Raw genomic sequence first — 11996 nt, 5'->3', positions numbered from 1 at the left:
GTTTTACTTGTTCCTGGGATAACAGGCTTTGCCTGCCTCACTTCTTCATATCCCCACCTGACATGGCTGACTGTGGAACCAGATAACTCCTGTGGTATCTGGAATGGCAGCCATATGACAAGAACGTTTGAGAAGACACTCTTGACAAGGTTTCAGTGCAATAAATGAGGTACCTGCACAAGTTAGTTATTTATGTAAGTTTAAGAGGCCAGCCGACTCACCAAAAGGACGTTTCACCAAACCAAGACAGGAGAGATGATAAGCTTTAGTACAAGATTTCCTGTCGCACAATACCAGCTGGCCTCCGTCACCACAACGGAAACAATCGTCTTCAGATTCCTTCTTCCCTTCATTTTTCGTTCTGCGTCTCCGTGTTCTCTTTTTGGTCTTTTTGCCTTTTTCTTCTGAGGCATTAGTGGAAGAATTCTAAAAGAATAAGATGCAAATCTGTAAATGTCAGTTTTGCAAGGGAAAAATATTACACAGCCTAGCAAAACTGTTGGCATGCCTGGCGGACCCTGCACACAGGCAAAAACGTGACTTGGTTCAGACCTCTCCAGAGCCTCATAGTGCCTATCTGTGTTGATAAAAAAAACCACGGTGACCCTTGTAAAAAGTCATCTTGAAACCAGAACTTGTCCCTACAATCCCTTCCTATTGCAAAGCTCCTCCACTTTCTTATGACTGAAAAAAGGTCTTCCAATTTCCAGTCTAATCTGCTTGCAGCTAATTTACCTCCATTTTGTGCTTGCACCACCAATCACTTCAATATCCATTTTTCTCTTCCAGTTGTGTATACTCATGCTGGAATTATTAAAAACAGCCGCCGCTTCCCTTCTTTGAGGAACGGGCAAGCAGAATTTCAGGAACTGTAACTCTGCCCATAATGCTAGAAAGAATATACCGAGACTTATCCCTGTTTCAATCTGACAGTCTGCTGCTTGCACTTCAACCCTCCTTCACCAAATCATGTAAAATTCATTCTGGATGTTTTTTCAACGTCCCTACCATCATTTCCCCCCCCCACCCCCCCCCCCCCAGTAATCATTAACTACTTTCTTTAAAATTAGCCCATTCTCTCTACCAATGCAGACAGCCCTGCAAAACTGAACTGTAACATTTCGTTTCTTCATGGCTGGCTGCATAAATTGATCACAAGCTTATGTGAAACCCCACTTAAGCCTCTCCCTTAACAAAAACCAGCTATGCGAATTCTGGAGATTTTAAGTCCATCCTCTGAAGCGCCTGATAGTGAGCAGTGTAAAGGACCATATGAAGGCGCAGCCTTTCTACATCCACAGGTGAGATTTCTTTCTCTTGGGAATATACTTGTGCCTTCCCTCGCACTCCTATGCCAGCCCTTCAGGAAGCCCCATCAACTTCTCCTGGATGACAGGTTTAAAATTAACCTGACGTGAATCATACAGGCCATTTCTTGACATAATTTGGCATCATTTTTTCTTTATGTCTATATTTCAACCCCCTTTTTTTTTTAATTCTTCAGTTCAACTGAAAGATTTTTAACAAATCTTAATAAAATAATCACATTTTAAGGTTTAGATGGGGAAAATATAAACTGCAATGTCAGAATAATCTCACTGGCTGTAGTTAGGCTAATTCTTCGTCAGTTCCTAGCTCCTACAACCCCTCCCCTCCTTCATACTTCAAACGGGACTGGGAAGGTTATTCCCTAGTGCCTGTAGCTAGCCATATTTCTTATTCAGGACCTAAACTAATTGATTTCTCATAGGAGAAAGTGGGAAAAAATATTTTAGGGTGTTCCCAAAAGCAGTAACTACTATTACAGCATAAAAATGTATTCTTTAGCACCAAGGTGATGTTTGGCAAAAGAACATTTCCTTCTTCCCAGCAAGGGAAACAGTAAGCTTTTTCCTCAGAGGACAGCTAGCGTCTTGTTTAAGCAGCACCAACCCTTATCATAACATAAAACTGGTCCACCAACACATACCCCAAAAGAAAAAAAAGGTTAGTAGTTTGACAAGACACGGTCAAATTCTCTTGACATATTACTTGCCTTTGGTCTGTCCCCAAGAAATCCACTGCAGTTTGGGGCGCCACATTTGCAGACTGTTTTTTCATTGCCCAGACAGTCAAGGTTGTAATTAAAAGTCAGCTCCGTCCCTGAGTGAGACAAGACATACCCTTTCATGATGAAGGACAAGGTAACGAAGTCTGTCAAAATTATCACAAACAAATAAAGGTTTCATTACCTGTCTTCTGGTTTTGCACTTGCTTGCTGATCTATTATCATAGGATTTTCCCCCTCTTTACTGCTCGTAAGCACTGACAATAATTAACTCGATGCCAGCAGAGCATGATGTCTTATGAAATTACATTTTAAAATAAATTCGTTTGACTTCACAAAACTGTGCATGCGTCTCGTCTACACAAACACGTTATATATATCCATATATCCAGACAGCTAGATATAGCTATAGGTATATATAGATATATATGTGTGTGTGTGTGTGCATGTGTGTACACAAACCAGAACATATATATTTTTAAACACCCTTCTTGCCCCACTCCTTAAGTTTATTATCGTCACTTGAAGAAAAGATACAGAAATATCGTTTGAGATCTCTAAAACAAAAACTGTGCTCGACAACACAAAGTGAATGCACAGATACCGACTAGGGGTTCTTCAGTGTTCCTTTAGAAGTAAGCAACAAAAAGCGGCCATGGGATTCGCTATTAAGAAACGTTAAATAAAAGGCAGATCACAAAGCATCTCTTCCACGTACTGAGCTCTCTACAAAAATCTTTGCACTGAATCAGTTAAACCACGACCATCCCACTCAGAACTGCGCAAAAGGTTTCACTTAGGGAATTAAACCAAACCCAACGTAAGCGGATATACCTGCAGGAATATCGCACACAGCAAACAGGCCGACACGAGTGTCTCCATTTACTGTCCATTTTAGAGTTTCACAATTTGGTTGGCAGCTGTGATTCATAAAACGAGAATAGTTTCCTTTGGGGCCAGCATCAATAATACGGTCCTGGAGATCAAACCAGCAACAGAATGAATGTTTTTTCTCCCCCTCCCCCTCAAAAAAAAAAAAAAAATCCATAAATTATTTCAGTAGCTGCATTCAAAACAGACACGGTGTTTTCACCCAGAAGCACACAAGCAAACCGATGGTCCGTGTTGTATTGAAAACTGTAGTGTCTCATGTGGCCTGGAATGTGACACTCCCAAAGCAATACTCGTGCTCTAGCTCACATTTTCCCAGAACTCATCTCGGCCACGCGGCAGGATAAGCGTTCTTGTGAGCACTGTGGTGGCCATGGTAAGAACCCCCTCCCCCTCCAAAAAGCCTCAAAACTCAAACTCAGTCCATTTACCTTTCACTTTGCATTCACAAAGCTGTGACGCATTTACAAATACTGTGCTTTATGGTATTTACCAAGTCACTGCATGATTACTTGCAGAGATTACCAGTTTCTCACCAGCTTGCTTTCCCCAAATCAGCCTAGTTTAAACAAAAACAAGCTCTTGGTAAACTAAAAACATCCCATCCCTACACACAAGTGCCTTTTAATTTCTATCTCCACCAAACATACCAGACTTTAACAAAATAAAACAAAGTCTTGAATTAGCCAGAAGAATTTTGAAACTGTGATTTTTTGCAGGGCTGCTTAAGACAGCTTTGCTTATTTATGAACAATTACTACAGTTTCCTTCTAACTTATATTTATAATGCACATGTATGATTGTCACGACTGTGTGCGCGTACGTCCAGCCACTCTAGCTGCATGTGCAGCTCAGCCTCATAATGGCACGGGCATTTTTGAAAGATGGAACCACAAGGACCGTTTATTAACTACGGCAAGAGTCAAATACGTGTTTGGTTCAGCTCCTTAACACGCTGACATTGTGTGTCAGTTTAGTAGAGGGGTCAGAAACCGAAGTGTTCAGAGAAACATGGTTTCATCCTTCTTAGGTGATAACGCCTGTGCAGAAACTCCTCAGTTACAGGACTAATGAAAACAGTAGATGTAGAAATACAGAGCAGGACCGTCTCGGGCAAAAGAAAGGTGATTAGGACCGAAAAAATACGCAGGACTGACAGCCAACTCTTGTTTTTCTCCTAAGTAGCTGTTTGGGCACTGAAGCAATACAATACACATAATCAATACCCCCTACTGTCCAGGTTCTCCACTTTCTTTCCCTTCTCAGGAGCAAAATACTCAGAGGTGTGCACAGAAAACCACAGATGCTGGATTAATTTGCTGTGTTAATTAATCTGCTGGATTAATTTGCTGCAGAATCAATTTATGAAGTGCTGGCTGGCTCCTAATGCAGATAGTGCTTTCAGAAAAGGGTTTCTACAAAAGCACAAGCCTAGTTTTGCTATAAACAAAGAAAAGGACAGCTAGTTGCAAAAAAGATTAAACGCCCAATATAGGACACAGCCTCACAACTATATTCCACACTACTCTCAAGCGAGAATTTTTTTGTTGTTGTTGTTGTTGCTGAAATTTTAGTAAAAGCATTGCCAACTAATTCTTTCAACTGTATCATTACCATTTCAAGGTCAGGTTACTATATCGTTGTCATTTCGAGGTGAGGTTGGACGGGGCTCTGAGCACCTTGATGCAGCTGAAGAGGTCCCTGCCCATTGCAGGGGGTGGGACCAGGTGACCTTGAAAGGTCCCTTCCAGCCCAAACCACTTTATGGTTCTATTTCCTGACACTTCATACTTCATTTTAAGACTAGGTGGATAAATACTTTTGCTGTACCTGATTTCAAGCAGAAAAGCACAATTTAGAGACCTTAATATATACTTTATTATGTAGTTAGAACTAATGAGATGCATTATATATATAGAAAGGAGCAAGCAGGCACAGAAGATACAACACTGAATATGTGAAACTGTGGAACATCACAGGTAGCAGAGCGCCCTACCAAGGTGATCAACGTAAGGAAAAGAGACCAAAATAATGTTACAATTAAATAACAGAAGAAAATGTAAAATACTCTACCTTATCAATAGTAAGCATATAGAAGTGGGTAATATCATTTTCATGTGCATATTTGATTCTTGCCATACATTCCTCTTCATCAATCAGCTCACCGACATACTCATTCACAAACTCTCCCTGAAAGATACCAAGTATCACTAGTAAAGTATATACCAAACCCACAAACAGCATCGCAAGTCACCAATTCTTCGCTAGGCAAGAATGATTCATACCTTTTTAATGTCCCTCTTAGCGACCAGACCCCAGCCTTTCCCATCGGTTTTGATGATCTTTGTCTCAGGGTACTGACGTTTTGTAAAGCACTGGTTTTGGCACCGTTCTCCCGCTGGACAAACTTGGGGATGGCATTCGTACATCAGCATCCGATTTAGGCACTCAGAATCAAAGCCACAAGGGTTTTCATCTGTGGGTTTGCAGTTGCACTTGGGAATCTCAGAAATGTCAGCAGTATATATCTGCACTTTACCACAAGGTTTATTCACCTGAATAATACATTAAAATAGTTCAAACATCACTTTAACACATGTGAATTTATTCTAAGAGTTATTACAGTGGTTACTAATTTGGTTTCGCAACACTAGATGTTCCAACGGAAGCAAAATTTCATCATCTCATGACTCTAAAAGCACAATTACCAGCACGTCATTACAACCTCTCCTCCCCATCTCGCCATTCGGCTCTTCCTCGCCAGGGCTGGCTTAGACCTTTGAGTATCCAGCGTAACTTCTTCAAACTTTACCTTAATATGCTTGTATGGTGGAGGTTTACGTTCACTTTCTTGGGTTTCTTTGGCTTCTCGCTGTAGCTTGATTTCTCGAAATCGAGCTTCAGCTTCTTGCAAAGCTAAAAAAGATTGTTGTATCAACAGAAATGCTAGAAAGAGGATTACTCCCCCTCAATTTGACTTGCTCATTCCCATGTGGGTTAAAGAATCATCTTCTACTTCCTAGTCCCATCGTTCAATTTGCTTGCAAACAATGCTTCTGGGGTGTTATTACTCCTAACAGATGTACCAATTCTACTCTTTCTGTCTCCCAGTTACACTCATAATTTCCTTCCCGGAAAGTAAAAATCACCAGAAATAATTCCAATTAGATGCTAGTCTTTGACAAGCCATGAAAATAATGCTTTCATTCAAAGTTAGCAATAATTAACGACTGCTGCCCCGGACGCCAAAACAATTTTTTTAATTCAATATTGTAAAACAAATGTACAAAAAGAGTCCCAAGGCTATGTGTGAAGAAAGTAAAGCATGCGTATCACAAGATTATTTTTGTTTACTTTTAGTTAGGTACCATTTTTGAAGACTTTCCCAATTCCTTTGATCCCCTGGTATCTACTGCCTCTGTCTCCCTCCATATAAGGGAACACCCGTGCTTGGTGCGTCCAATAGTAATCCTTAGAACCAAAGAAAAACACAGGAAATTCTCCGATTTCATGCTTCATTTTCTGGATATTTGGGGGAACGTTTTTCGGATGGCAAACTTCTGCCGGCCACCATCTAGCACAGAAGTACAAATAAAAAAATACAGCATTTTAGTCAAGCTCTTTCTTCAAGAGACAGTTTAACAAAATCACCCTAAGCAGCAGTAACTGATTATTATGTCCAAGGTCCAAAGGGATCTAAAATCCTTTCCTCCCCCCACTCACTAGGCAAGGAGAGAAGACTGGACTAGAAAAGGAAAGCCCAACACTCAAATCTGTGGGACTTTTGCCTGCCTGCAAGATAAGCACACACATAAAGCTCCTTGCATCTGGTTAGCAAAACCATCATCTTTAATAAGGTCTGCAATCACTGTAATTGTCAAAGATCAAGAGACAGCTGATAATAGCAATTAATGCTTGCTAGGATACACCCCACCCACCTCTCTCACTCGAATCTCAATGAAGTGTAAAACACTGACAACCTGAGTGACTTATCTCCCGGCCTGCAAGGTAGTAATTTAGCCAATTACAAGTTATACCAGCTTAATTATTTGAAGCTATCTCTGAAACAAAAGGGGCTGAAGGCTCATACGCTGGAAGCAGATGTCAGAAGACGACAAGGAGTCCTGTACGGGTAATGCCTCGGCAGAGAGCAACAATGAAGGAGATGGGGTCCCTAGTTCGCAGAGGAATGAGAAATCTGCGTGCAGCAAGGCTGGCCTACAGAAGCAACCGACTGTATGATCCCTAATTAAACATGCCAGTACTGTAAAACAAAATAAATCCGTTCATCAGACCTGTAATTTCCCAGTTTAACCCAAATAATATCCTGGAAATGGAGTTTCTTCCCCGCCCTGCAGTCGTTGCAGTACCAGCTCCCATCTGGCATTTCAATGTTCAAACAGTCTGGGTGAAACGCTGCAGGACACGACTCGCAGCACAACAAGCTTCCGCCTCCGGAGAGAAAAAGGAAAAATAAAAAAGTTGAAAGACAGCAGGACAAAAATAAAAGTTTTGCATTCCAACCAGGTTCGAAGCAGTGCGATACACATGTGGTAGGTTCAGTTAGAAAATAAATGGTTAAAACACGCTGGCCTGCAACAAATACATGTAATTTAGTTGTGTACAAAACCCAAAAGGTCTGTACTAATTTGAATGCCAGGCAGACTTGCATTAGTAATACATACAAAATAACAAGCAAGCTAGTGATAAAAAAGCTAGAATAATGCACTGCCAATTATAATTACTTTGTTTTACTTCAATGACTGCAATATATTTAACATAGTTTAATATATATTAGTATTTCACTGTATACAAGATTTTAACAACAACAGATTTCTCTCATGTTTTTTTTTCCTGGGGGGAGAGGGAATGAGGTTGTTAGTTTGTTCCATGAATTATCAAGTGGAAAGTTAGCTGCAGCTTAACAAGCTGCTATGCTGCATGTTAATTTGTTAACAAATCAGGCAAACTTTCACTGCTACCGTTTAATCAGCACCATGCATTTTGTGGTGCTCAATAAGAAAGAAATTTATTATACAACATAAAACAAAACACCCTTAATTAGCGGCACTTCCAGCAACAACTAATACTGATTCAATTTGCTGTCTGCTGCTAAACTTAAGAGCAACTCTTAAAATATTTATGTTTTAATATTACGTATTAACAATAAAGAAACACAAAAAGCTTCAGTACATTGAACACAAGGGAAAGAACAGAGAAGCACTTCTCATTACGTGTCTCTGGCAAAGAATTAAACCAGGCTTCTGGCTGCCGAACAAAGTCCAAGTAAAATATTCTTTAATAAATTGTATCTGCAAAAAAAGGATACTCAAAAACTTGAAGCAGCACAAGCCAACCTGAAGTTATTTCAATACCTAACGGAGCCTAACTTAATATGCTGCATTTCTAATAATTTTCTATAAACGGATTAGTAAAATGAAATTTAAATTGAAGAATAAAACGTTTTCGTGCTGCATTTATGAAAGAGTTTTACATCAGTTTACCTTTTGAACACACAAAGCACCAGCTCACATTGACATGCGCATGATGACTTTTTCCTTTCATGGCAGTGAAATGATTCGTACAAACAATGCTGTTGGAAGCGATGACTGCACATCCCGCAGCAATGCAAACGTCTCCAGCATGGTATGCAACAGGACAGCGAACACAGCGCATCATCTTTCCTAGCAAAGCAGAATACTGCCATATTATTTTTGAATAAAACTGATTTATTATTTGAGCTAAAAAACGGTATGGCTGCCTGAGGTAGCCTGTGTACACAAAAAAATATACCAATTATGTTTTCAAAGCCTGTGTATTTGCATTTAGCAACAATACTGAATTAACAAAGGTGTTTAAAGAACCTTACACTGAGTTTAAAGCACTATAATATTTAAACGTGAAGGCTTTAACTATGCACATCAGGGTAGACAAGCCTTCCTCAGTCATGCCATTTTGTCTACAGACGTTGCCCAAAGCTAAAAATATGCACAGAATCCAACGTCTCCACATTCGGCGAGCCTTGCCGCCGTCTTTGTACGTTCACCGGTCTTGCCCTCGCTCTGCTCAGCCTGTCTCTCATCATCGTATATGCATTCTAGATTTCATTCTCTCTTGAGAAGAAAACATCGTTAACGATAGATAATTGAAAGCTAGTTAAAAAAACCACAAACACAAGGTAAATACTAATGTTGACTAGAAATTATGCAATTATTATTTTTTTAAAAATTCTGAATTAATCAATCGTACAGGCATGCCTGAAAAATTGCAGCGAGCAGCTATTAAATGGACAGATTCCTTACCTTAACATACCATAAACAGACTTAATTCATCAGTCATAAAAACGTAAAATGAAACTACCTTTTGAAATTCGTGGATGTGAGGGGTTACTAACATGACAACTTAGGCAGCTGTGGAGAGGACATCGAAACCCCCTGTTCTCAAACACAGTAAGATGAAATTTTTTCACACAAGCTTCATGGTAGAATTTTCCGCAGTGAGAGACGACACAGCGTTTCACATCTGCCTTTCTCTCTTTACACACAAAACAGGTATGCACACCTAGCGGCAAAAGTAATAAAAGTAATGTCACTAATTTTTCATCCAAACCTGTGCATTTAAAATGCTTCTGTTGTGAGTTTTTGTTATACATGGGGGAGTTGCTTTTGTTCTTTTTTCTTTTCTTTTAAAACAAACTCAAATCAAATTCTGTTATTTGATGCAGCAATCTATTTACTTTAACTCTTTAGTGTTAAATATTAATCTGTTCAGATACAGATAATATAAAGTTACAACGCAAACCCATTGCAGTTAAAGTGTACACAACAACACCCAAAGCCTCACCGATCTCCTTTTACGTTCTTATTTATAAGCCTCAGTACGCCAGGATGACTGAATTTTTTTTTTTTTTTGTTTAAAGCAATGAAATAGGTTGATGGGTTGTCTTGTGCTCCTGTGAAATTTGAAGTAGGTCCACAAACCAAGGACAAGCATCCTCTAATCTTCTCTCTGGACCGCTTGGAAAAGCTTTATTTTGAAGCAGCCTTGTTCCAACAAGGTTTACCACGTGTACTGAACTGAGCTTATGAGCAAGAACGCAAATCTTTTACGTAAAGTTTTAAGATTAGGAACTTCCAAGCGGTTATTATAGGATTAAAAGCAAATGAAATTAATAGCAATAAGGTAGTCTTTTAATAGGAAAAGCAAAAGAATTGATATAGACACACAAAGGACTGAAAAAGGACTTAAAACGTTTCACTTGCTGCTTTTTGTCTAGGATTTCTTAAGTCTTTGTGACAGACTTTAAATCTAACCTGTAATTGTATTCAGAGAGCAAATACCCTGCAATTATTAAGGCAATGGAATTCAGACTGAGTCAGCCCAGTTGCAAGAGAGTTCTCACTGAAAAGAGCGTGAGCTTTTAAAACATGGCACACGTAATGGTACTACAGGAACTCCCACCCTGTCAGGCACCAAAGGATAAACAGGATTTCTCCAGAGATACATACTCTGTCCATGATGATTTCCTAGAACAACGTACGGGAAAACTACAACTTTTTTTTTTTTTATTAATAGAAAGGGACAAACTTGCCTGATGTACATTCACTACAAATGAATTTTCCTGCTGGTCTTCCAGAGAGCCCAAGGCAGCTTACATGAAAAGCTCGATAGCAAAGTCCTTCACACAGTAGGAGATCACCTGTTTTTTCACACAGCTTTTACAACACAAAGGCATTGAATGTTAAAGAAAAGTTCATATGTGGAAAAAACTGTTTTCTTTATCCCTTTTCATATATTGCTCCTCAAAATCTCTTTTCCCATTGTTGAAATCAAATTTAACAAGTGAAAGATAATTTTACAAGTATCATCACATGCCCTGGCTTCCAGTCGAAACAGATAATAGTCATTAAACTGCTAGAAATATCACTCATAGAACCACGGTTCATGAGTAAACACAATCTGACAGAAAAAAGGGAAAGAAAAAAAGCTTTAAGAAATTTTCCCTGAGCACACTGATGCATCTGAGTAGGGTTAAAAAGCATCCTTATTTTCCTTTTCCTTGGCAAAAGGAAATTAATCTAGGTGGCACAACGATACTTCTATGTCCGAGTGGTTAGCAATGACACATGCATAACTAAAAATGAATCGAACAATAATGCTGGCAGAATTTAAGGGATTAGCCAACATTTAAAGATAGATATAACCTCATCATCACTATGTACAAGAAATGGAAATACAACTGCTTGCCCAGTCTCGTGGAAACAAATTTGATCTGTCCATTTGTATCGTGTTATCATTTCGTAATCTAAAAACTCTTTTAGAATAGTTTGAGAAAGCTTTTTGCTTTCAGTTAGCAGGCCACACGCACGCTGCTACCAATGCATCGCTGCAACCTCTGCTGCACGCAGAAGCACAAAACCCACGGGGTTTTACTTTCTCCTCTTCATTACCAGATAAGCGAGCAGCTCTCAATCATTTAGCTAGTTACCTGGCAACGCTCGCGCACTTATTCTGAGCTACAAACTATGCTTATCTTACAGGTCTGGAAACTCAAGCAGAAAGGCTAAGCCACTTACTGGAGGTCAAGAAAAAAAAAATAATTAGGAATGAAGAATCCCATTTACTGGCATGGCACCCTCATCACTGACAGACATCTCAGACACATGCGATAAGCCTGTTTCTGGCCTAATATTGTCATTTGCATATTTAAAAAGACCTTTTCTAGGAAACCTCGGAAAACGTGGCTCGCTGCCCCAGCTAACATCTCTCACCTGACACACATATTCTTTTTTTGTTCCTGCTCCTCGCTCAGATTTTTTGGATGAGATAGACACTTCAGTCTGAGTTTCATCAGCACTTTCATAGGGAGACTCTGACCGCTCATCTCCTTGGCCATCGGAGATCTGAAGATTAAACATACATGTTAGAGAAAGCAGCCATGTATCATCAGTTTTGTACAGAATAGCAACTGAAGGAAGCGAACAGACTGCAATTCAGACTAGCAGATTTAGGCACCCTCTTTCGGTTTTGTTTCCCCCACCTTTAAAAAAAGCTTGAT

The 11996-nt window shown here is 39.6% G+C and overlaps 1 protein-coding gene and 1 non-coding gene across 9 annotated transcripts in view; both read right to left on the bottom strand.

Moving 5' to 3' along the window:
- NSD2 (nuclear receptor binding SET domain protein 2) overlaps positions 1-11996 on the bottom strand; it is a 103946-nt gene that overhangs the window by 4236 nt on the left and 87714 nt on the right. For 6 of the 8 annotated variants that reach the window (XM_087737883.1, XM_087737886.1, XM_087737882.1 and 3 more), the window contains 12 exons: positions 11710-11841; positions 10530-10653; positions 9299-9499; positions 8443-8622; positions 7234-7390; positions 6307-6512; positions 5751-5854; positions 5224-5493; positions 5012-5128; positions 2882-3023; positions 2036-2193; positions 222-426 (listed from right to left, as the gene is read on the bottom strand). In XM_087737883.1, coding sequence (XP_087594009.1) covers positions 222-426; positions 2036-2193; positions 2882-3023; positions 5012-5128; positions 5224-5493; positions 5751-5854; positions 6307-6512; positions 7234-7390; positions 8443-8622; positions 9299-9499; positions 10530-10653; positions 11710-11841 — 1996 coding nt within the window. The remainder of the gene's footprint in view (positions 1-221; positions 427-2035; positions 2194-2881; positions 3024-5011; positions 5129-5223; positions 5494-5750; positions 5855-6306; positions 6513-7233; positions 7391-8442; positions 8623-9298; positions 9500-10529; positions 10654-11709; positions 11842-11996) is intronic. The other 2 variants (XM_087737887.1, XM_087737889.1) reach the window with 1 other exon arrangement.
- Positions 3171-3301, bottom strand: LOC148051348 (small Cajal body-specific RNA 23). Its single transcript, XR_015700221.1, has one exon.

Source organism: Nipponia nippon, unplaced genomic scaffold, assembly GCF_047370975.1.
Source record: "Nipponia nippon isolate SJK-2023a ecotype South Korea unplaced genomic scaffold, ASM4737097v1 scaffold_6, whole genome shotgun sequence".
Lineage (NCBI taxonomy): Eukaryota > Metazoa > Chordata > Aves > Pelecaniformes > Threskiornithidae > Nipponia > Nipponia nippon.
Note: the sequence above shows the minus strand (reverse complement) of the source record. Positions and strands in the feature narration are given on the sequence as shown.